The 26,851-nt window shown below is 41.4% G+C and overlaps 1 protein-coding gene across 1 annotated transcript; it reads right to left on the minus strand.

Moving 5' to 3' along the window:
- Positions 1-317: 317 nt before the first annotated feature.
- Positions 318-11,556, minus strand: LOC139984991 (uncharacterized). Its single transcript, XM_071999164.1, has 2 exons — positions 6,006-11,556; positions 318-1,585 (listed from the first exon to the last, which is right to left on the minus strand). The coding sequence occupies exons 1-2, from the start codon at positions 6,076-6,078 to the stop codon at positions 459-461; spliced, it is 1,200 nt and encodes a 399-aa protein (XP_071855265.1). The 5' UTR covers positions 6,079-11,556; the 3' UTR covers positions 318-458.
- Positions 11,557-26,851: the final 15,295 nt, after the last annotated feature.

Raw genomic sequence — 26,851 nt, forward strand, 5'->3', positions numbered from 1 at the left:
TCCTCAAATGTCCAGAAAAAGCAAACATTCTCTTACAGTAGCTGCTGCACTGATAAGACCTCTCTCCTGTGTGTGTTCTTTCATGTCCCCTCAAGTGTCCTCATAATACAAACATATTTTCAGAGAAAGCACACCGATCAGGCTTTTCCTGTGTATGATTTTATATGTCTCTTCAAACTAGAAGCTTGAGCAAACTTTTTGTCACAGTAGTGACACTAATAAGGCTTCTCTCCTATATGTGTTCTTTCATGAGTCCTCATATGTCCAGATTGAGAAAACTTTTTCTTACAGTAGTTACACTGATAAGGTTTCTCTCCTGTGTGTGTTCTTTCATGTGCCCTCAATGTTCCAGATTGAGCAAACATTTTCTCACAGTAACTACACTGATAATGCTTCTCTCCTGTATGTATTTTTTCATGTTTCCTCAAACTGTCAGATGATGCAAACATTTTCTTGCACTAACTACACTGAAAAGGCGTCTCTCCTGTGTGTGTTCTTTCATGTATATTCAACTGTCCAGATCTAGCAAACATTTTATCACAGTAGCTACACTGATAAGGCTTCTCTCCTGTGTGTGTTCTTTCATGTATCTTCAACTGTCCAGATCTAGCAAACATTTTATCACAGTAGTTACACTGATAAGGCTTCTCTCCTGTATGTGTACTTTCATGACTCCTCATATGTTCAGATTGAAAAAACTTTTTGTCACAGTAGTTGCACTGATAAGGCTTCTCTCCTGCATGTGTTCTTTCATGATTCCTTATTTTTCTAGAATCAGCAAACATTTCCTTACAGTATTTACACTGATAAGGTTTCTCTCCTGTATGTGTTCTTTCATGCCTCTTCAGATTATCACCGTGGGCATACCATTTGTCACAGTATTTACACTGATAAGGCTTCTCTCCTGTGAGTGTTCTTTCATGTTTATTCAAACTTCCTGATCCAGCAAACATTTTCTCACAGTAGCTACACTGATAAGGCTTCTCTCCTGTATGTGTTCTTTCATGACTCCTCATATGTCCAGATTGAGAAAACTTTTTGTCACAGTAGTTACACTGATAAGGCTTCTCTCCTGTATGTGTTCTTTCATGCCTCTTCAGATTATCACCGTGGGCATACCATTTGTCACAGTATTTACACTGATATGGCTTCTCTCCTGTATGTGTTCTTTCATGACTCCTCATATGTCCAGATTGAGAAAACTTTTTGTCACAGTAGTTACACTGATAAGGCTTCTCTCCTGTATGTGTTCTTTCATGCCTCTTCAGATTATCACCGTGGGCATACCATTTGTCACAGTATTTACACTGATATGGCTTCCCTCCTGTATGTGTACTTTCATGTCTCCTCTTATGTCCAGATTCAGCAATGTCACAGTAGTTACACTGATAAGGTTTCTCTCCTGTGTGTGTTCTTTCATTCCTCTTCAAACTATCAGCGTAGGTGTGGGCATACTTGCTGAGTAACAGATGACATGAGTAGCTATCAACTGGTTTCACAGACTCCTTTTCTTCCTTCTTAACATCCTGTTGATGTCCTTGGTGATGTGAGTGAGCAAAGTGTCCAGAGGACAGTCCCTGTGATACTGAGAATTTAAGGAAAATCAAGGTGAAACAGACAATACCGTCAGCATGGTGAATCCTAAATTATGTGAAGGAAAAAACTGATTCAGAATATTGCAGTTTTTAAATGAGAATATTTCATTTAGGACTATGTAGAGTTGCTCTGAACCTTGCTATTTTTAAGTGATTAGGAAAGTTCTTTCACTGATGTGAAATTATTAACAAGGTTATTGAGATGGGCTTTTCAATTAGCAATGTGGAATATTTTTCTCTGCAATGTAAGTTTCACATTGTCACCGGACAATCCTAAAATGGAACACAAATCCAACTACAATTTTTAGTTTAGTTTTAGTTTAGTAGAAAAAAGGATCAGGAGGGACACTTAAGTCCATAACTTAAGACCATAACTGGCCTTTGGGGACCTTTGTGGGCACCAAAAACAATAGGGCACACCTTCTCCATATGGGGGATCTATAGTCCAAGTTTGGCCTCAGTCCAACATTCCCTTATTGAGATAGAGCGTACCCAAGCAAGTGTCACAGACGCACACACACACACACGCCAACCTGACTGCATAGGTTCCTTTTGCTAAAGCAAGGAACCAAAAAGTCGGCAAAGGATAAATTGTCGAAACCATACACAATCTTGAAAACCTGGATCAAGTCCACACGTAACCTCCTAAGCTCCAGTGTGCTCACCATGGTGAGATTCAACAGTTGTAACCGCCTATAATAAGGAACCCTCTTTAAGGAACTAATCATCCTAGTAGCCCTTCTCTGGACCTTTTCAAGTACTGTACTTCCTTATCCTTAGCAAAATAAGGGTTCCAAGCCTGCACAGCATACTCCAGATGAGGCCTAACCAACTGCTTATAAAGCCTAACTACTATGTCCTCTTTCAGAAAACTGAAGTTCCTCTTGATCATGCCTAAAACCCTATTACCTCTTTTAGCAGAGCCTTCAAGACAATGTTTAGAAGGCTGCAGAGATGAGTCAATGTAGATACCTAGGTCTCTTTCAACAGAGACCTCCTGTAACTCCACCCCATTAAGATTGTATGTAAACTTTTGGTTACTACTACCAATGTGCATTACCTTACATTTATCAATATTAAAAAGCATATGCCACCCCAAAGACCAGGAAAAAATCTTATCCAAATCCACCTGAAATTTCTCAGAATCACTTTTGGAACAGACCTCAGAATACAATTTGGTGTCATCAGCAAACTTCTTAGCTGTACACAAAATATCTCCGTCAATGTCATTTATATAGGCAACAAACAACAAGGGACCTAATACAGACCCTTGTGGAACACCACTAGTAACGTTCTGCCAAGAAGAAGCACAGCCTTTAATTACCACCCTCTGTTTCCTATTACCAAGCCAATTCCCGATCCAAGACAGTAAATTCCCTATGACACCCATGCTCTTCAGCCTAGGTAAAAGACGCTGGTGGGGAACTTTATCAAAGGCCTTCTGGAAATCCAGAAACACAACATCTACAGACTTCTGCCTATTTAGTGAGCTTGTTACATCTTCCATAAACTCAAGGATATTAGTGAGACAAGATCTCTTTTGACAAAAGCCATGTTGAGACTCTCTGATCAAAGACTGACTGCTGAAGTGACAGACCATAGACTTTTTAACAATAGACTCCATGACCTTACAAACTACACTAGTGAGACTAACGGGCCAGGTCGATAACGCGGAAACGCGGAAACCGCGGAAATCGAGAAACCGGGTTCGATATCAACGGTTTCCGCGGTTTCCGCGTTATCGACCTTGCTATATAGCAAGGTCGAAAACGCGGAAACCGTGGAAACGAGAGGAATTTGTCAATGGAGGGTGACGAACTCTTTTGGGCGAATTTCAGCCTATACTCGCCAAAAAGGGGTGCGGGTTTAAAGCTTTCTCACTAAATGTAGGTCGAAAACGCGGAAATCGTACTTACAATGGATGAGTTAGATTATTTTGTCAAGGGAGGGTGAAGAAGTTTTTTGAGCGCATTTCACCCAGTATGCGCCAGGAGGGTGGGAAGGGCTTAGGTTTTTTTTTTTACTAAATGCAGGTCGAAAACGCGGAAATGTTTTTTACACAATGAATTGCGAAACTAGAGGATTTGGTCATGGGAAGGGTCAATATGCGCCAGGGAGGTGATGGGGTTGTAGGCTTTTTCCCTAACTGCATGTCGAAAACGCGGAAATGTTTTTTTTTTTACAATGGCGAAACTAGATGATTTGTCAAGGGAAGGTGAAAAGTTTTTTAGGTGCATTTCAGCTGTAATCCGCCAAGAAGGGTGGGGGTAGAAGATTTTATTTCACTAAATGCCGTTCGAAAACGCCGAATTGTTTTTTACAATTGCGAAACTATAGGATTTGTTCCAGGGAGGGTTAAGAGTTTTCGGCGCATTTCAGTCAATATGCGGAAGGAAGGTGAGGGTGTGTAGGCTGTTTTTACTAAATGGAGGTCGAAAACGCGGAAATGTTTTTAACAAAGGCGGAACTAGAGGAGTTTGCTCAGGGAGGGAAAAGGAGTGTTTTTGGCTAGCGCATTTCAGCCAAAGTGCCAGGAAGGGGGTGAGGAGGGATGTTGAGGCTTTTTCACTAAATGCAGGTCGAAAACGCGGAAAACCTGTTTGCCGATATGTGCAAAGATGGAGTGGGGGTATGAGACTTTTATCAGTTAGTGTAGGTCGAAAACGCGGAAATGTATTTTTTTCACAACATTTGGCGAAACTAGATAATTTTGTTAAGAGAGGGTGAAAAAGTGTTTTGGGCGCATTTTAGCCAATAGGCGCCAGGAAGGGGTGAGGTTGAGGTCTTTTCACTAAAGGCATGTCGTAAACGCGTTTTTTTTAACAATGACGGAAATTCTCTAAATGCATGCAGGAAAAGTAAAGAAATGTTTTGGGCGCATTTCGGCCAACATGCGCCAAGAAGGGTTTGGGTTTAAAGCTCTTTTTCACTAAATACAGGCAGAAAAAGATTTAAAAAAAAAAATTTTGCGCACGTTGTAATATTAAATGTATACATATATATGTATATGTATATGTATATATATATATATATATATATATATATATATATGAAAATCGTAATGAGTTGGAATATCAAGAACAGTGAAAAAACTTTCAGCCTCCACCGGGATTCGAACCACGGGCCTTCCGCTCTGTACGCGGACAACCTAACCACTAGGCTATGGACGCTGATTGTATGTCCAGAGGTTCGAAACCGGTAAGGAAGGTCGCAATTCCACTGTAGGCGTTTGTCATTTTTTTTGGGACTGTTACGCCGCTTCCCCCTCCCCCTCTTGGGCCACCCTGTCGGTATATATAAAGTACGTGCGTATGTACAATGGCGGACTAGAGAATTTTCACAGCTAGGGGACGGCAAAGGAGCTTTTGATCATTTATGAGAAGAATACATTTCCGCGTTTTCGACCGGGATTTAGTGAAATAAAATCTTCTACCCCAATCCCTTCTTGGCGAATTACAGCTGAAATGCACCTAAAACACTTTTTCACCCTCCCTTGACAAATCATCTAGTGTCGCCATTGTAAAAAAAAAACATTTCCGCGTTTTCGACCTGCATTAAGTAAAAAAAAAATTACCCCTCCCGCTCCCCCTCCTGACGCATATTGGCTGAAATGCGCCCAGAAAACATCTTCACCGTGCCTGCCGTGACAAAATTCTCTAGTTTCGTCATTGTAAAAAAAAACCTTTCCGCGTTTTCGACCTGTATTTAGTGAAAAAGCCTCAATCCCACCTCCCCACACTTTTGCCGGCGCATATTGGCTGAAATGCGCCGGCCAAAACACTTCTTTTCCCTCCCTTGGCAAACTCCTCTAGTTCCGCCTTTGTTAAAAACATTTCCGCGTTTTCGACCTGCATTTAGGGAAAAGGCCTACAACCCCATCACCTTCCTGGCGCGTATTGACTGAAATGAGCCGAAAACTCTTTACCCTCCCTTGACAAATCCTCTAGTTACGCAATTCATTGTGTACAAAAACATTTCAGCGTTTTCGACCTGTATTTAGTAAAAACAACACCTTAGCCCTTTCCGACCGCCTCCTGGCGCATATTGGCTGAAATGCGCTCAAAAAACTTCTTCACCCTCCCTTGACAAAATAATCTAACTCATCCATTGCTTAGTACGATTTCCGCGTGTTCGACCTACATTTACTGAAATAGCTTTAAACCCGCACCCCTTCCTGACGAATATAGGCTGAAATGCGCCCAAAAGACTTTGTCACCCTCCCTTGACAAATTCCTCTCGTTTCCGCGGTTTCCGCGTTTTCGACCTTGCTATATAGCAAGGTCGATAACACGGAAACCGCGGAAACCGTTGATATCGAACCAGGTTTCTCGATTTCCGCGGTTTCCTCGTTTCCGCGTTATCGACCTGGCCGAGACTAACGGGCCTATAATTTACAGGGCTTAGACTTACCAGTATCACCCTTCTTGAAAATTGGGGTAATATTAGCACATCTCCAGTCCCTAGGAACATAACCTTCATCCATAAATTTACTAAAAACCAACGAGAGTGGAACGCAGAAATGGTGTGCAAAAGTCGTCAACAAATACGGATGGATTGCATCCGGTCCAGAAGCTTTAGAAACATTTAGACAAAGCAGCTCCTTTAAGACAACCTCATCCGAAAATAAGACCGTATCCAGTTTAGGCCTATCACTGCCCCCCTGAAAATCTGGAATACTACTCGTACTGTATCTTCCCTTGTGAAAACCGACACAAAATAGTTGTTCAAAAGATCTGCAAGATCCTGACTATCAGTAACTATATTATCAGCCTGTGGTGCCCTAAGAGAACAATTGCATCTTTAACTTTCTGCTTTGACCTGACATACTGTAAGAAAAGAAGGCCTTTGGGTTATCCTTAATTTTTAGGGCAATGCTTTTTTTCGAAATTCAATTTTGCATGAGAGACTAAGCATTCTACTGTACCTTCAGCTGATGAATTTTAAACTTGGCCAAAACAGATTCAGATTTAGTCCTCCTAAACAACTTCCACATTCTTCGTTTTTGCCTAATTGCACATCTAACTTTCTTATTCATCCAGTGAGGCATACTGCTTTTACGACGACGATTCTTCCACGGAACATGATTTTCCATAATGACCTTTAATTTATCAGCAAAACAAATCCAAGACTGAGAAGCACTCATACTGTATCTCTAAACAAATTAATCTAATCTGTACCCTTTAGTTAAGTTTCAATTGCCTTAAAAAAATCAGGGACTTTTTCATTGCTAACAGAATTGACGACTTTGCAAACAACATCAAAAGCTAGTATATCATGATCACTAGTTCCTAGTTTTCCTAGACCCGTCAAATCAACAACATTGCTTGGATTAGAACTCAAAAAAAGATCCAGGATGTTATCCCCACTAGTAGGGAAAGTAACATGTTGATGTCAAAAGCAATCTTGCACAACATCTAGAAAATTACTACCCTTCCTACTACTAGAACCATCTATCCAATTAATGTCAGGAAAATTAAAGTGGCCCATTATAACAACATCACCTTTAGCAGCCTTTCTTAGAATTGAATCAAACAGCACAACATCATTATCATCGCTGCTGTTAGGAGAGCAGTAAACAACACCCACAGTGATAATGTCCCTGGACCTCTTGGACTTGTTTGTGGACAACTTGCACCAGACAGAATTAACAAAAGCCCCTTGCACCTGAGATTTCTCAACACTTACAATGTCATCCCTAACATACAGTAAAACTTCCCCACCAACCCTATTATGAGTATCCCTTTTGTCCTGACGATACACAACATACCCAGGGTGAGAAACCTCAGCACTATCAATGTCCTCCCTTAACCAAGATTCGGTGATACCAAACACATCCGGTTTCAGATCCTCAAGAATCACAGTAAATTCAGCAAAATTTTTACAAATACAAGTTTCTAGCATTGGTAAAGACAATCTTCAGCTTATCCCTGAAACTATGTACCTTAGCATGCCTCCTAAAGTTAGAACTACTGTATGACTATCACTTTTCTTGCTTTCAAAACGCCTATAATCGCCTCCACTAGGAACATAATCCTTATCCACAATTATTCCTGACCTCATCGCCCCCCCCCCCCCAATTTAGTTTATATTGACAGAGATTCTTGTGAATAAAATTCCTCTGGACAACTGAGCCAAATCTAGCTCTCTTTTGGATATATCCAATCCTCCTTCCACATTTCATATCGACATTAAGGGTTACAAAATACGTTTACAGTAATAGTGGAGTTTTGAGGGCCTTTTTGAGTGTTTGTGGTTCTCTGTTTCCAGGATGATGTTCAAATGCTTCGAGTTAAGAACATTTTAGGATTTTTGCCGAAGATACTGTATACAGAGCCAACTAATATCAAGATAAATCTTGGAGGATAAGTGCTATATACAGACATTACAGTATTAAAAATTTCAGAGGCGTTTCCCATGTAAAATACAGCGAATAAAATTATTAATGTAAAGCCGGGGGTGGTAAGGTTGTCGATGTGGTGACGCCCATGGGGGGAGATGAGGTGACACAAATGACTGAGTCAAAGTAATTGGTATTGAAGTAGGCAGTGTGTATTTATTGCTCCTCTCTAGCGAGCTCTAAAGGTGAAAGAAGAAAAATAAGAAAACCACTAGAATAGTTCCTAAAGGAAGAAGAAGCAGTATAGCTTCACCATGCATCAAAGGTAACACTCCTTTAATTAAATAGAATGAAATGGGAAAGCTCCTTTAAGTTGGATAAGTGAATATAATAAAATTGGAAAGCTCCTTTAAGTAGGATAAGTGAGCTAAAAGTAATCTGGCCACAGAACAATAACAATTAATCTTAGACATTTCTAAGTGACGTTCTTTGGACAGTATGATAACTGAAAAATACAAACAATACATGTGAAGTTTACCCCTTGACATAGGTATGGTATAAAAATGTATAAAATGGAACATCACTGGGGGGTCTCACTTTCATATAACCCTTAATCTGTTTCCAACTGTAATACCAAAAATATGGAGATTTTCCCTTAATATAAATGGCAGCTCAAGAATTAAATAAACATTTGGTTTAATACAACTCATCCTATACATCACTGAAACAATTAACTAAGGCCAGTGGGATACAAGTTAGTAGCAACGCCTACACTACTATGTGTGCAACAATCATGTTTAACGACACATGGGCGCGGCCATTTTAAAACAATGCCTTGGTGAGGACTATCTGAGGGCGCTATTGACGAACACCTCTGCAGTCACTACCACATACAGCTTAAGTGTAATTTAACTCGATAGGCTCCAAAGCTTACAATACACATGCCAATCTGAGTATAACTTTAACATGGAAACATATACAAACAATAAACATCTTATAGGATCATCTGCTATTTGCGATGCCTATTAATTACTTACTTAATATAAAATCTAATGATACATGCAGTAGAAGACGTTAAATAAGTTCTTTTACTGTAACTTGTGCCGTAGATGGAACAGCGAACGTGACTTAGCAGTTAGCACTGCTATAACCATAACCTACTAGCCTAGCCTCTGCTCCTAGAGAGCTCTGTGCTTCGAGGCCTTCAAACAACTATTAAAATACAGGTTAATTGCCGTTGAGATAATAAATCTTAGAAGTAATATAACTAAAATACATATTTACCTCATAGAGCTTTTAATCTGCCACGCAAAGGTGAAAATAAACATCTTGATACAATGAAGTGTCACACAGACGAGTAAGTTATTGTGAACACTGAATAGCAAGTGAAAGTTATTAGAAACTGTGAGGGGTGTCCAACCCTCAACCAAAGGAGCTGTGGAAAGCCAAGGAGGTATATAATGCGTATTCCCACATCCTCCCCTGCTTTAACTAAGTTTGTCCTCAAACTTTTAAACGAATCAATTTGTCACATATTCTTGCAAAATACTTATCACTTACAAAAGTTACATATATATCGATACTTGAAGAAAGTTAGTAAAAGGTGAACAATAAAATGGGATAACAAGGTTTTGTAAAGATAAACCCTAAAAGAGTTGTCAATATGACAGAGAATACACAAATGCTATTCCTCTAAAACATGAATTTTCCGTAAATGTACGAAACTAAAAATTGTTGATACAATGTCAAACACATCTTACTTTCCAAGACATGAAGGTTACAACTATGACTGCTTGGATTGTTCGAACTAGGAATGTAGTTAACAATTTCCTCAAATAACAAGATTATCCAAACTGAGTTATGACATATTTTCAATCAAAAGCACTATACCTCAGCATGTCAAAATTTGGTGAACATGGCAATTTAGTAAACTAAAGATAAATCAAAACTCCACCACCAAAGTAAGCTAATCTTCTAAAATGAAACACTAAGAATGATTTTCTCTTCCCCAAGGTTGTCATGATATAAAAACCTTATCGTCGAAGAATTGACCTCGGCTCGTGATATGGATTCCTATGGCGACCCTTATTGACCCTAGAACTCCTGCGTGCTGGCATAGGCGTACGGGACCATTTCAGTTTGGGGGGGCAGAACTTTTTGTGCCCGAAAGTTCCCGTGACACTATCTAAGCGGAGCGCCACCATCGGTTGGCGCGTAGCGTACAAGAATTTTTTTGGCACACAATGCCTCTCAGATTGCCGGAAACGGCACTTCTGAGGCCTTGCAAGTTGCATCTAAACATTCTTTATTTAATAATCTCACGTTTTAGAAATTTACACTTCCCCAAAAATTTGGTAAATTAGAAGAAGAAAAAATGGTAACATCACTTTGAAGGGGAAAAATGGGACAATATATTTTTTAAGCTCATATTTAGTTACCTAATTTATTATTTTAACACAGTACTCAGCTACCTCCAGAAAAACATACATTGTTCAACGACGCGTAGGCGGGATAATGTCGCTGTGTCGGGTGAGACTGCAATTTGTCTCACAAAAAAAGTATAAGATATAACAAAGAATATGATAAACCTGTACCTCTAGGCTTGAAGGCACTCCCCCCCAACCATCCATGAAAAGAAAATGTTTCTTATATACACTCATGCTGGGGATGTCCAGGTCAAGGGCGGCGGAAGCACTTTTAATCTGGGGGGGGGGGCACCGACATCAAAGGGCACTTTGCAGAAACTCGATTGGACTGATGCAGCCTTATATTTAGTACCCTTTATAACTCTTATTGTATTATCTTATTTGTGTATACACATCACTCCATTAACGCCCCCCCCCCCCCCTAAAGGAAAATATGCATACTAGCACTGCAATATCCAATGCGCAAATTGGGAAACAAGGAACAAGTTTTCTTTTGAGACAAAATGAGGTGAAATCATGCTAGTTGCTAATGTAGGAATCTTCCGAATTAGAGTTTTTTTCTTGTTAATATCTTTAAAAAAAAAATTCCATTCGAAATAGCTTTGAGTTTGACCCACAGAAATTCATTAAAAGTCACGGGATTAGCCAGGATTTGCAAAGTTGTTTGCACGACTATCTGAGCGGAGCGCCACCATCGGTTGGCGCGGAGCGTACTATAAAATTTTTGGTTTTACAAACCCCTCAGATGGCCGGAAACGGCCCTTCCCGAGTGTTCATTCTGGTTCCCTGGCCTCTTGCTAACTTGAGGCACCTGAATTTTTATGTAGAAAAAAGGCACATTTTTAATATGAGGAAAAGTGGGGGGCACGTGCCCCCTATGCCCCCCCGGTTCCGCCGCCCTTGGTCCAGGTATACAATTGACTAGTTAGAAAAAAATTGATCGTGCAAAAAGCGTGGTAGCCCAGATGAACTGCGCTTACGGTGGTGTTACACGGAAATATTCGGCATCATGATGCTAAATAAAGAAAATCATGGAATTGTCGGGCAAAAATTTGAAAAAGATTCGGGCAAGCTACTGCATATTTATATATAAATATTTCCAGATGACAAGAAATTCGGGCAAAAGTCCTGAAAAATTCCGGCAGTATATATTTTTTTCTCTTCTAAGGCTGCCCGAATTTTTCAGGACTTTTGCCCGAATTTCTTGTCCTCTGGAAATTTGGGGGGGGGGGGCAGTCTGCCCCCCCCTGGCCCCCCGCCTCGTACGCCTATGCGTGCTGGTTCGGATTCGTCGCTTTGGAAGGAATCACTATCTTCCTCGGCTACCCCAAATGAATTATTACTACTACTAGAACCCCCACCCAACATGATACCTATTACTTCCCCCTCGCTAGAACTGACACTAGAACTATCACTATCAGACATTGGTTCCACACTATGACCCTGACGGATGATTCGCTTATTCACAGCCCGTCGTCGAGGCTCTGAGTGTACAGCTAAGGGACAGAGGCGAAGCTCACGACGATGTACCATTTTTGTTCTGCCACTTCCATCTGCTGGTTGTATTTGATAGACACCCTCATCGTTGGGTCTTGAAATGACCTTGTACACCTTATCCCCCCAAGCATTTGCTAACTTGTGTCGACCAGGTGGATGACTGCGAAGGTATACCCTGGCGCCAACATCTAGAGGTTTATCCTTTGCTTTCTGGTCGTAATGATCCTTTCTGGTTGAAGCATGTTTACGGATAGACTCCCCTGCTTTTTCGAATGCTCTGGTTAAGGCTTCCGTGTGGGAGGCAAGCCATTTGTGTACTACAGTTCCTTCTATGTTGTCTTCCTCTTCAGACGAATACGTACCCAACAGAAAATCTACTGGCAACCGAGGGTCCCTACCAAACATGAGATAGAAAGGAGTAAACCCTGTGGAAGCATGCTCAGTTGCATTATAAGCATAAGTCACATCAGGCAAGTGTTCCGACCATCGACGTTTTTGTTTTGGCTGTAGTGTCTTCAATAAGTTGTGTAATGTTCGGTTGAACCTCTCTGCTTGTCCATTCCCTTCGGGGTGGTAGGGAGTTGTTTTTGATTTTGTAATGCCATACAAATTACAGAGGTTGTGGATAAGTGACGACTCAAAATTTCGCCCTTGATCCGAATGTAGGCGTTGTGGTATGCCAAATCTGGAGAACCATTCTCTCATAAGAACCTTCGCAGTTGTCTCTGCAGTCTGATCTTTCGTCGCAACAGCAATGGTGTACTTGGTAAAGATATCCGTCATCACCAATACATTTTCCTTCCTATGGAGGTCTGGATCCAAAAGGGTGAAATCCACTGCTAGTATCTGATTTGGAGTGTTGGCAATCATTGGTTTCAAAGTTAGTCTAATTCTTGGCGGCATCTTCGCCTTGGTGCAACGGTCACAGTTTTCACACCACTCTTCTGTGTCAGCAGACATACCTGGCCAATAACATCTTGCTCTAATGGTCTGCAAGGTTTTCTTTACTCCTTGATGTCCTAGTGAATCATGACAGGCACGTAAGACATCCTTTCTCAATACACTCGGTAACAATAACTGTTTTGTCTCTCCCTCATTACAAATACGGTAGAGAAGTCCATCCTTCTCAACAATCTTTGTGCGTTGTCGGATAAGAAGCATCACTTCTCGGAGTTCCCCTACTCTTTCCTCTGCTGTGGGCACCTTATTCAGAGTATGATAGTGTTTGTACCGTTTAAGGGCAGCATCCTTGGACTGTAGCTCCCTTAAGTTCTCTTGGGTGTAAGCTGGAAACAAAGGCAAGGATGAGTTCAGAGTGTCACCCTCTTCTGGTTTCGTTGATGTCTCTACACCATTGCTCATTACTTTGGTCTGGACTAGATCCATAGGAATAGTTGTCAGCCCCACCAGTTGTGTAAAGGTACTGGAACCTGTTAAGTGTCCTTCTGGGGGTGGTTTGCGAGACAGTCCATCAGCTGCACCATTTGCCTTTCCTGGTTTATATATGACCTTGAAGTCAAAGAGTGCCAATTCTGCCATCCATCGCTGGGTTACAGCATCTAACTTGATACTGTCAAGGTGGGCTAAGGGGTTGTTATCCGTAAATATCGTGAACTTATTTCCTAGCAGGTACTCACGGAATTTTTCCGTCACAGCCCATTTGAGCCCAAGCATCTCCAGTTTCATGCTTGAGTAACTCTCCATGTTCCTCTCGGCACCCCTGAGCGTTCGGCTGGCATACGAGATTACTTTCCGCATACCATTCTGATGTTGAAATAACACAGCACCAAGTCATTGATGACTGGCATCTACTTCCAATTCAAAAGGCTTGGTGAAATCAGCATACCCGAGTATCGGTTGTTCACAAAGCTTTGACTTTAGTGTTTCAAAGGCTACTTGGTGTTCTGTGGTCCATGCCAATCTCCGAGTTGAACTTTTCTTGCTTTTCTGGTCATGGGAAGTGGTTGCTACTAGGGTATGTAAAGGTCCAGCAATCTTAGAGAACCCTGGCACAAACCGGCGATAAAATGAACAGAAGCCTAGGAATGACCTCAGTTCCTTTACACTATAGGGAACTGGCCATGTCTTCACAGCTTCTATTTTGTCTTGCTGTGGCATCACTCCTTCCCTCGTCACTCGGTGGCCAAGATATCGTACTTCTGGGCGAAAAAACTCACATTTGCTGGGCTTAATTTTTAGCCCATGTTGTCTCAGTCTCTGAAACACCAGGTTTAACCTCTCCAAATGATCTTCAAAAGACGATGAGTAAACCAGGATGTCGTCCAAATAGCACAGGAGAGATTGGAAATACTGATCCCCCAAGCAAGCCTGCATCAAGCGTTGAAACGTACCGGGCGCATTACAAAGCCCAAATGGCATACGCACATACTGGTAAAGTCCAAAAGGGGTTATGAATGCAGTCTTTTGAGCATCCTCTTCTGCCATTTCTACCTGATGATAGCCAGATATCAGATCAATAGTAGAAAACCACTTAGCATTCGTCAGGGCATCCAAGGACTCCTGTATTCTTGGTAACGGGTAAGCGTCCTTTCTCGTCTTACCGTTAAGTTTTCGGTAGTCAACGCACAACCTTAATGTGCCATCCGTCTTACGTACCAGCACCACTGGAGAAGCATAAGGACTAGTACTTGGTTTAATCACTCCCTTCGCCAACAACTTGCGTACATGTTCTTGTACCTCTTCGAACTGACATGGTGGTATACGACGGTATGTTTGTTTAACTGGTTCATCATCCACTGTTGGTATGGTGTGTCGAATAGTGTTGGTTACACCCAGGTCATAATCAGTTGAGGCAAACACATCCTGGTTCTTCATTAGCAGACACTTAGCTTGTCTTAGTTGGTCATCAGATAAGCCGGGCCAAAGTAGATTTGGAACATTGAACATTTCTGGAGTATTGTTGCTATCAGTAGATACTGTATATGATTCACCTTGGCTTCACAGCCTTCAAATACGACAGTTGCATCTTCAACCCAGGAAACCCCTTGTAATTTACCAAGTGGTGTCCTCGGCCGTAGCCATACCTCTTCATCAGTTAGATTGAGAACCTGTAGACAAGACTTTCCTCTAGGTGCAAAAGCCAGAGTTGCACCCACTGAAACCCCTTTTGGCAACTCTTTCACAGGTTCCAGGATAACTTCTTTCCAAATGGGAACTGCTGGACAGGTGACCTCGACTGCCATAATGGATCTAGCTGCAATCCTGACTTTGTTCCTTCCTGCAACCCGTACCAAACCTTGTATCACTTTGGTGGGCGGTGTGTCGACCAGCAACTTCTCTTTAGATATCATCAATTTGTTAACCAAAACTTCAGGTGACAATTCCTTAAGGACATTCATTCCTAGCAACATGGGCACCTCCTTAGTCACCCGCACCACCAGTATACCACGGCAAGGTATGATGAGCTCACCTATATGTATATCTGCCACAAAATATCCAACGTATGGAAGGTCTCCTCCATTGGCAGCAGTAATAGTCAGCCAACTCAGCTGTTCGAGTGGGACACTGGAGAAACTACGCCGGAAGCATTCTTCGGTCATGGTGGTCACATCCGATCCAGTGTCTACAGTTGCTACAAAATTTACACCGTGCATCCTAACTGTCGTTGTAGGACTCCTCCCCACAATCACTGGACTTGCCACCATCGAGCCTTCAGACCTACTAATTGCACCCAGTTCCTGGCTCTTGGTTCTGGGTGTTCCTAGTTTCCCTGTCCTGTTCTGTTTGAGGGTCCTGGTACTGGCACTGGGTTCGGGCATTCGCTGGCATAGTGGCCACGCTTATGACAGCGATAGCACTCTATCTGGCTCTTATCAGCTCTTTGTCTCGTTCGACGACCTTCTGTTGTTCTGCCTGTCATTTCTAGCGTCTCGACTCTTTTTGACAGTGCTGTCTGGTCATTTTTTAGCTCCTGCAGAATCCCTGTCTGCTTCTCCACAGTTGTCACAAGCGTCTCCAGGATAGCAGACAATTGAGGGTTAGGAGTAGCTTCCATCCCATATACTCCAGGCTTCTGGGCTTTGCGCCGGGGCAAGTTGCTTGACTCCTCGGACATGTCCAAGGCCCAGTCTCGCAGAGCGATGAAAGAGAGGGTCGCATTATCCTTCATCAGACGTTTGACTTCCCTCCGCAGGACCATATCTGACAGGCCATCTCTGAACTGTTCCTTGAGTGTACTTTGAACGTCTGGAGCACCATCGAAGGTCTTTAACTTGTCCGACAGCTTCATCAGTGCGAACGCATATGTGGACACAGACTCCCCATCCCTCTGTACCCGGTTACACAACTCCCTCATAAGGCAGCTAAGGGAGCGCCTCTCTCCAAAAGTCTCCTGAAGGAGCTCAAAAAGCTTCTTTGGATCCGAAACGTCACTCTGTGGCCGGTGCTTTACCTCTTGTCGGGCACTCCCTTCAAGATGTGCGATGACAAACTCTGAGGCATCCTGGCCTTCCAATTTCCTCAATCGCAGAGCTGCTTTAGCTTCCTCGATGAAGGAGAGCACATCCTGATTTTCTACCCCAGAGAATGTTCTCAATTTCTTCTCCTTGGGCAAGAGGTAGACTACTCCCGGGCGTTCGGAACTACCCTTCTTGGCCTCCACCAGTTCTTTCTCCAGCTCATCCAGACGTTGACGCATCTCATCTAAGTCTGCCATCTTTCAATGCACCTCAGAATAATCCCTTGAAGTTCCTACGTCCTTCAGTCATCTGTGTATTACCCCACTCGTACTACCAGATGTAAAGCCGGGGGTGGTAAGGTTGTCGATGTGGTGACGCCCATGGGGGGAGATGAGGTGACACAAATGACTGAGTCAAAGTAATTGGTATTGAAGTAGGCAGTGTGTATTTATTGCTCCTCTCTAGCGAGCTCTAAAGGTGAAAGAAGAAAAATAAGAAAACCACTAGAATAGTTCCTAAAGGAAGAAGAAGCAGTATAGCTTCACCATGCATCAAAGGTAACACTCCTTTAATTAAATAGAATGAAATGGGAAAGCTCCTTTAAGTTGGATAAGTGAATATAATAAAATTGGAAAGCTCCTTTAAGTAGGATAAGTGAGCTAAAGTAATCTGGCCACAGAACAATAACAATTAATCTTAGACATTTCTAAGTGACGTTCTTTGGACAGTACGATAACTGAAAAATACAAACAATACATGTGAAGTTTACCCCTTGACATAGGTATGGTATAAAAATGTATAAAATGGAACATCACTGGGGGGTCTCACTTTCATATAACCCTTAATCTGTTTCCAACTGTAATACCAAAAATATGGAGATTTTCCCTTAATATAAATGGCAGCTCAAGAATTAAATAAACATTTGGTTTAATACAACTCATCCTTTACATCACTGAAACAATTAACTAAGGCCAGTGGGATACAAGTTAGTACCAACGCCTACACTACTATGTGTGCAACAATCATGTTTAACGACACATGGGCGCGGCCATTTTAAAACAATGCCTTGGTGAGGACTATCTGAGGGCGCTATTGACGAACACCTCTGCAGTCACTACCACATACAGCCTAAGTGTAATTTAACTCGATAGGCTCCAAAGCTTACAATACACGTGCCAATCTGAGTATAACTTTAACATGGAAACATATACAAACAATAAACATCTTATAGGATCATCTGCTATTTGCGATGCCTATTAATTACTTACTTAATATAAAATCTAATGATACATGCAGTAGAAGACGTTAAATAAGTTCTTTTACTGTAACTTGTGCCGTAGATGGAACAGCGAACGTGACTTAGCAGTTAGCACTGCTATAACCATAACCTACTAGCCTAGCCTCTGCTCCTAGAGAGCTCTGTGCTTCGAGGCCTTCAAACAACTATTAAAATACAGGTTAATTGCCGTTGAGATAATAAATCTTAGAAGTAATATAACTAAAATACATATTTACCTCATAGAGCTTTTAATCTGCCACGCAAAGGTGAAAATAAACATCTTGAAACAATGAAGTGTCACACAGACGAGTAAGTTATTGTGAACACTGAATAGCAAGTGAAAGTTATTAGAAACTGTGAGGGGTGTCCAACCCTCAACCAAAGGAGCTGTGGAAAGCCAAGGAGGTATATAATGCGTATTCCCACATTAAATTATCTGAGATGCCAGGCCTGTGATCAAGGAATTTCAAGTATTAATAAACGTTCACGCTTATCATATCACTTATTGAAGCTGCCTCTAAAACCACTGAATTATTCATAGCCATGCAGTATACAAAATCAAGTATATTCACAGGAAAGTATGTTTTTAAAGTGGGGTCATTCTGTGAACATATTATTTGTCCGGAGACATCAGTGGCGTAGCTAGGATTTTTTGAGTGGGGGGGCCATGGGGGGGCTGTTCTTTCTTGTGGGGGGGCCGGGTTACTATCTGAGCGGAGCGCCACCTTGGTTGGCGCGGAGCGTACAGAGAAAATTTGAGATTTCAGCACCCCCCAGATCGCAGGAGATGGCACCTGTGAGGCAAAATAGCAACCAAAAAGATGTGCAACTTTGGTGACAGAAATGCAAATTTTTTTTTTCTCTTTCATGCTGACTGGCCTTGCCAACTCAGCCAGACTTTTAACTTGAGTGAAGTTGACATCAAAGGCGTACGGGAACATTTCAGTTTGGGGGGGGCAGAACTTTTTGTGCCCGAAAGTTCCCGTGACACTATCTAAGCGGAGCGCCACCATCGGTTGGCGCGTAGCGAACAAGAAAATTTTTGGCACACAATGCCTCTCAGATTGCCGGAAACGGCACTTCTGAGGCCTTGCAAGTTGCATCTAAACATTCTTTATTTTATAATTTCACGTTTTAGAAATTTACAGTTCCCCAAAAATTTGGTAAATTAGAAGAAGAAAAAATGGTAACATCACTTTGAAGGGGAAAAATGGGACAGTATATTTTTTAAGCTGCTATACTTAGTTACCTTATTTATTATTTTAACACAGTACTCAGCTACCCCCAGAAAAACATTGTTCAATGACACGTAGGCGGGATAATGTCGCTGTGTCGGGTGAGACTGCAATTTTTCTCACAAAAAAGTATAAAATATAACAAAGAATATGATAAACATGTACTTCTAGGCTTGTAGACACTCCCCCCCCACCATCCATGAAAAAGAAAATGTTTCTTTTATACACTCATGTCGGGGATATCCAGGTCAAGGGCGGCGGAAGCACTTTTAATCTGGGGGGGGGGGGCACCGACATCAAAGGGCTCTTTGCAGAAATTCGATTGGAATGATGCAGCGTTATATTCAGTACCCTTTATAACTCTTATTGTATTATCTTATTTGTGTATACACATCACTCCATCAACGTCCCCCCCCCCCCCCTCAAGGAAAATATGCATACTAGCACTGCAATATCCAATGCGCAAATTGGGAAACAAGGAACAAGTTTTCTTTTGAGACAAAATGAGGTGAAATCATGCTAGTTGCTAATGTAGGAATCTTCCGAATTAGAGTTTTTTTCTTGTTAATATCTTAACAAATTTTTTTCCATTCGAAAATGCTTTGAGTTTGACCCACAGAAATTCGTAAAAAGTCACGGGCTTAGCCAGGATTTGCAAAGTTGTATGCACGGCTATCTGAGCGGAGCGCCACCATCGGTTGGCGCGGAGCGTACTTTTAAAATTTTTTTAGTTTTACAAACCCCTCAGATGGCCGGAAACGGCCCTTCCCGAGTGTTCATTCTGGTACCCTGGCCTCTTGCTAATTTGAGGCACCTCAATTTTTATGTAGAAAAAAGGCACATTTCTAACCTGAGGAAAAGTGGGGGGGGGGGCACGTGCCCCCTTTTTCCCCCCGGTTCCGCCGCCCTTGGTCCAGGTATACAATTGACTAGTTAGAAGAAAAAAAATTGATCGTGCAAAAAGCGTGGTAGCCCAGATGGACTGCGCTTACGGTGGTGTTACACGGAAATATTCGGGCATCATGATGCTAAATAAAGAAAATCATGGAATTGTCGGGCAAAATTTGAAAAAGATTCGGGCAAGCTACTGAATATTTTTATATATATATATATATATATATATATATATATATATATATTTCCAGAGGACAAGAAATTGCCCGAATTTTTCAGGACTTTTGCCCGAATTTCTTGTCCTCTGGAAATTTAGGGGGCAGTCTGCCCCCCCCCTGCACCCCCCGCCTCGTACGCCTATGGTTGGCATCATTTGTTGTTTCAAGGTGTCAAGGCCTTTCTCCCAACTCAAACCCCTGTGGGCTACCGGTAGGTTTGCAGGAAATGCCCACATGTGGACTTAAATAGCATTAGAGGAAGGGGATGGAAGACTAACACGCATCGATGTTTCGGTAATGGTCCACATTGGAGGCTCGGTGCTAATTAGGCCATTTATTGGGTTTCTTGAGGCAGCTGTCATCAGAATCTGGGTTTTTGTGCCAATCGATGACCTATATAACATGTATTGGTAGATATCGATATCGCGCAGCACATGCACAAGGTTCGTGGTGTATGGTCGCAACCGTCGCATCGACCATTGCCATGCCATGCTGTATGACCATTCTCATGATTACTACAGATATTGTATTATTCTTATTCTGCCAGATGCAGACGAGAAAATTGTGTAACTCTATTTCCCAAATTATTGAACAAAAAATATTAGTGAATCCCACTGATGAGTTTTTTTTGTTTTTTTTTACAATTTTTTTTTAACATTTTTTTTACCCCATTCCCAGTGGGGGGCCAGTGGGGGGGCCAGCCGATTTCATGGGGGGGCCCCGGCCCCCCCAGGCCCCCCGTAGCTACGCCACTGGGAGACATTATACTTATACAATATAACTAGACATTTCGCGGAAACGCTACCTGTGTTAAAAGTGTTATCATGTAATGGTGACACCAACGAGGTAAATGAATCTGGAGGATTCATGTCAATTGGGTGCGCGCGTACCATGTACGGAGGGTCATGTGATGTGTTCCAGGGTGGTACTATACTGATATTTCTCTGTAGCAGTTCGAGAACAGTGTTAGTTACTCCGTGAAAGATTGGTCGGTTCGGACATGGGAACTAACGGCATAAGAAGGTACTTGTACTTCAGGCCTACGAAATAGTGCTAATATGCTAACGTTCAACCTTATTCTCTTAAATGAAGGCAGGCTTTCTACATAATCTTACTTATTAATACAGCTCTAGGGGCAAGCTTTGTCTCATATGGCCTAACGTTATTACTACACGCTATAAGTGAATGTAGAAATGGGAAATGTGGGGAAATGTTTAGTTCAGTGCAACCACGGAATTCTCCATGGAACAGAGCCTAATGCTGCTCGACGGGAATATAGCTATCACGTTAGGCTACAGGCACGGTTATTGCTAGGTAACGGGTGTCGTCTGCTGCTCTAAGCACGCAAACACATTTACGTACTTGCTGGGTGAAATCATCATGCGTAATAGGGAGAGTAGTATATTAGTACCACCCTGGAACACATCACATGACCCTCCATACATGGTACGCGCGTGCGCCCGTATTTACTGTGTGATAGTTTCTCCAGATTCATTTACCTCGTTGGGTGACACCGGCTCCACCTTTACGGATATCTGAAACATTTTCTTTTCCGTAGATAAGTGCTCGGTTGATGATCTTCCTCTAATATTGCGGTTGATCCGTTTCGTCTTGCGATTTCTTTTTCTAACTCTAAGCTTGGTAATATTTAACAAGAGCCGAACGGTTCCTTGCTGAGTATTGTGTATCATCACCATAGAAACTGAACATAGCTGTGTCTATGGCAAGCCAATTGCTCAATAAATCGAAAAACATTGATTATCGGTCGAAAAACCATGTTTATTGACCGATAAACCATGTTTTTCGATCGAAAAACCATGTTTATTGACTGATTAACATGGATTTTCGGTTATATAGGGAATAATTTCCTGCAGTGTTACACCTGGAAACCTCGGCATAGGGTCAGTAGTGGTATTGCTACTGATCTTTCAGGAGCTCTGGAAAAAAAATCGTCAAAGTTTCCCAAATACAGGGCGAATCTTTGATAGTGTATGGGCCTATATGGTAACCTATAGTGAACAGTGAAACGATCAGTCGGACACAGAACCTATATTGAAGCCAAATATAATTAGCAGCAATATGATTAACCATAACATGATAGCCTTACTCAGCTGTTAGCCGTCAATTGAGACTTAAAGATATTCTTTATTGGTCCCAATTATAGCACACTATAGCTAGGAAAGTTTTGTGACTACGTAATCGACCTGCCACGGTCGTAAATCAACCTTTAAAATTTTAGACTGTACAATTAGCCTGCATAGCTTTTTAACATCATTAGGCTCTTTGAGTAAACACTGTGTGGAAATATGTTCATGTCTACAGTGAAGTTAATCACACAGCGTTCACACTTAGACCCTCATACAAGAAAAATATGTAGCAGGCGTTGCAAACTAATTGGCAAAAAGAGGACATTAACGACCAAAGCAGGTCGATTACGTAATCACAAGAAACTTTTCCATGATAGCGTGCTATAGTTGGGGTCTATACAGAAGACCTTTAAAGTCATAGGAAATAGCCATAGAGCGTACTAGGAACTCCTTTTTACTCTATGGAATAGCCAAGTTATTGCATAATATAAAGGCTTACAATAGTCCAAGGGCTAAGAGAAGTCAAAACTACCGTTGAAAATTCCGCAGTAAGCTGGAAAGTCTGTGTATGAAATTGTCAACAGAGGGTTGGGAATTTGATACTCTCTCCTCTCTATTCGGCAAAGGCGCCAACGCAGAATTTATCAGGATATACAACCGTGAGCACACCATGAACAGTCTCACATCGATAACAGGGGCCATATTTCGTTGTTCCTAATTATGGATAGGTCCGGGACCAACGAAGATTGGTTATGTATCGCACAACTCTGTTGCTGTAAATTAAAAGAAGTTAAATCAAACCGAAACAGTTTGAAGATGGTACAAAGAATCACCATATAATATGAACGTAAGACAATTTTTGTGTTCAATAACTATAATCCACAGTGGCAGTGGTACTATACTAACATGCATGACTTATAGGCATATATCTTTCGTATTATATTATCTGAAAACCGTGCCAAAGGGTCATAATAAACCGTTTCAAAGGGTCAAAATTTTGTAATTCAAATCATGTCTATGCTCAAAATTAAGAGTCTATCGGTTTAAAGTTTAAATGCATCTCAAGTAAATAGTCAACCATGCAGAAACGGTCAAGCTGTCCAATGTTTCTAAGCAGTTTTGAAGCAATCAAATGCCTGGTACTTATCTGCGTACATTGCCATCGCAGTACTCTGTACAGCAAGTTCCACCATCACTTGTTAAAACTAACTTATTCGATTTATTGGCTTTTCAGATTTGGATCATCAACGTAAGTAAAGAAGGACAGTCATCTACAATGAGACGTGTACACTCACAGTCCATGGTCGCAGTATTGTTTAACGAACGCGTGTTTGTGTATGGATGCTTTAAACAATTGTACAATTGTGCTATGAAACCAACCGTAGCTGGTCTCGAACTCGACCGAGTCTTCGGGTAACATGACGCATTTCGGGAAGGGGCGACCGCGCCCTCCCCCCCCCCCCCCCCCGAGCGTATTTTTTTTATGATATCGCTATTAAATTCAAAATAGAAAATGCTTAGATGCAACTTACAAGGCCTGGTAAGTGTCATTTCCAGCGATCTGGGAGGCATTTTCGGCCGAAATTTTCTTGTATGCTTCGCGCCAACTTATGGTGGCGCTCCGCTGAGATAGTTGCCTAGAGTCGTCACCCCTACCTTGGCAAAGTCCTCGCTACGCGCCTGTCCGAATTTGTAAAGCAATCAGCAGATATTAAATCATATCAGTGAGCATGAAAATGGCGTTCCAGGATGAACAGCTTCAAAACTGTCCATGTGTGTAGTCAAAGGCGAAGGAGCCCAATTTGATTTGGGGAGCTGTAACGACTTGCCCGAAAAATATGACCAACATTTTCGCACGCTCCGCGCGCGTTCAACATATTAATGTCAGTATCATATAAGCAAGCATCGGTTATTACATCGCATGCCATCATGTACCGTTCGGTCACTGAAAGTTGCGCAGTATACCGCGGGATGCTCATGTAAACAACGAATTGTCCTATGTAGATGGAGAAAAAGCATGGAGGTCCAATTATGTCAAAACTCTCTTTTACTTAAGTAATTAGTCGGCCAAGCTTAGAACTTTATTTTAATTACCAAGGAGATCATATTTAAGCTATTCATTTCCTTTAAATTACATCATTGCAATTTATTTTTCTTTCAGTAGGTGCCCGAAAAATTCTCAGCATATTGCCCGAATTTTCAGAAAGAAATATTTCGTTAGGCCCCCCCCCCCCCCCCGCCTCCTTCACCTAGGCTATGTGTGTAATGTTCGGTTTCGGAAATATCTGGTATATTTTTCATTTCCTTCAACGAATTCGAAGTTTAATTATAGCCGTTATAAGAGGTTTCAATATTTGTACAATAAATTAACTGTGTCTGAATTTTCGAAAATTTCCTGACCAACATTTTTCATCATACTTCCCTCTATTCGTGCGATTTTGACCAGTCTGTTAGGGGTTCAAGGAGGTTTTTCTATATTGGTTGTACATAGATGAAATTTTTTGCAACATTATGGGTATGTTTTGAAGTGAGTTTAATCACGAGAAATGTGAATTTTGAAATTCTGAACAAAAAATGGGCTTAAAACCTTCAAAAGTGGGGCTGTCGGGTATTGTGGGCCCCGACATAGAATCACCTACAAAAAGCAATGATCCACAGGAGATGCGATGAGGTCGAACATGATGTGTGACTGGTGACAATCTTGAAAAAGGTTATGGATGGAAAAAACTATTGGGAAATACTTGGTTCTCAGGCAAAAGTGTACATCTGGTTGGTCATTTTCAAGCCAGAGAAGTGCCATTTCCGGTGATATGGGGGCTATCAAAACCAGAAATTTTCTTGTACGTTGAGGGACAACCGATGGTGGCGCTCCGCTTAGATAGTAATTCGCGCCCCCTGGATTAGAAAATCCTGGATACGCACCTGCAATGTAACCTAAAACTGCATCCAAATCCCCAAAAGGCAGCTGACCTAGGTCTGGCACATTCTGTAAATAGGAGGCAATGTCATGAGAGACACAGCCTGACACACATGAGAGTCTCATGCGCCATCACCTGAGCACTCTATGCACTAATTCTTCAAAGGCAGATCTGAGTCTTTCATTCACTCTCAAAATAAGAGACAGTTTCCTGAATAACTCAGCCTGACACACATTAGGGTCTCATCAGTGCACCATCATCAGAGTCAGATCATGGTGGGGAGAGCGGTACGCGTCCCCGCCAACTTTTTCAGTGATGGGGACATGATATACCGTGTCCCCGCCAATTGTCTTGACCAAACGCTGCATTTCAAATTCCCCTATATTGAACTTTGGCCTAGTTTGATCCAGCATTGTGCAAATGACATGCTATATAAAAGACGATAATTATTACTGTTGAAACTGTTAGGCGTGACTTCTCCGCTGAAGTATTAATACATGCAATCATATGAAACTTAATCTACACAAGAGACTGGTAAATCGTGGTCGGCAAAATGGACTGGGTGCGAACAAAACAATCGTTAACAACTCATACTGTGTGTTGGCAATTTGAGCTAGCTTCACGTCCTGCAGTGTTTCCACTGACAGTTGAATAACCTGAAATTTGGTCAGTTTCGGGAGACCTGAGGGTCTCATGCACAATCACCTGAGTACTCTATGCACCAAATCTTCAAGCAGATCTGAGTCTTTTATTCATTCTAAAAAAAATGTCCAGATAAAGAAATAATTTACTTGTTAAAACTTTATTATTAAAGAACAGATGAAGAGTATAAAGAGGAGAGGGTTGTAAGAGATTGCAATTTTCGTTTTCATCAAGTATATTAAACACATCAAAATCAATAACAGTAATATTTATAAGGCAAACTATAATCAAGTCACTTGGTTAGAATAAGTGGCCAAGGTGAAACAAACGAATTATGGTAATGCCAATTTTAAACTTTAATTCACTAAAATAATGACAATAGCTCTTCAAGTATCTTCATTTGTCCAAACACTCCATCCTACATCTCTTACTTTGATAAGTATACTATGCAAACACTCCATCCTACATCTCTTACTTTGATAAGTATACTATGCAAACACTCCATCCTACATCTCTTACTTTGATAAGCATACTATGCAAACACTCCATCCTACATCTCTTACTTTGATAAGTATACTATGCAAACACTCCATCCTACATCTCTTACTTTGATAAGTATACTATGCAAACACTCCATCCTACATCTCTTACTTTGATAAGCATACTATGCAAACACTCCATCCTACATCTCTTACTTTGATAAGTATACTATGCAAACACTCCATCCTACATCTCTTACTTTGATAAGCATACTATGCAAACACTCCATCCTACATCTCTTACTTTGATAAGCATACTATGCAAACACTCCATCCTACATCTCTTACTTTGATAAGTTTACTATGCAAACACTCCATCCTACATCTCTTACTTTGATAAATATACTATGCAAACACTCTGTCACAACCCGTTCGGGGATAACCCCCTCAAGTATTTTATTGATTGCTTTACGTGTTTATTTAATTGGATGCTAATTATTTAGCCATGGTTTTGTGCATCCTTAAGCATTACGTAATCATTTCTTTGTTAACGAGTATCGGAATTCCGTCGGCATCGGGTATAAATAGAACAGTAAAGCCACGTGCTCTCTCTTTTCAATCTCGGTCTTGAACCGAAAGCAAAACCGTAAGTTGCTCTTGTTTAATTATAACATGTTAGCTCAGAATTTTAGTTCAAAAGAAACCAATTTCCACCTTCATTGAGATAACATGGACTCATTACTTTACGAATTAAATTCGGTGTTTTTGGTACTTTTATAGATGGCAAAAGAGGCAGGGAAGAGGCTAAATTAAAGCTTGATTATGA

The sequence above is a fragment of the Apostichopus japonicus genome, chromosome 17, assembly GCF_037975245.1.
Source record: "Apostichopus japonicus isolate 1M-3 chromosome 17, ASM3797524v1, whole genome shotgun sequence".
Taxonomy (NCBI): domain Eukaryota; kingdom Metazoa; phylum Echinodermata; class Holothuroidea; order Aspidochirotida; family Stichopodidae; genus Apostichopus; species Apostichopus japonicus.

What these genes read in the sequence shown, in the direction of transcription:
- LOC139984991 (XM_071999164.1), bottom strand. Translation starts at nt 6,078, where the DNA reads ATGGATGAAGGTTATGTTCCTAGGGACTGGAGATGTGCTAATATTACC. An exon ending in TTTCAAGAAGGGTGATACTG is followed by an intron (nt 1,586 to 6,005) that starts GTAAGTCTAAGC and finishes TTAAATTCTCAG; the next exon opens with TATCACAGGGACTGTCCTCT.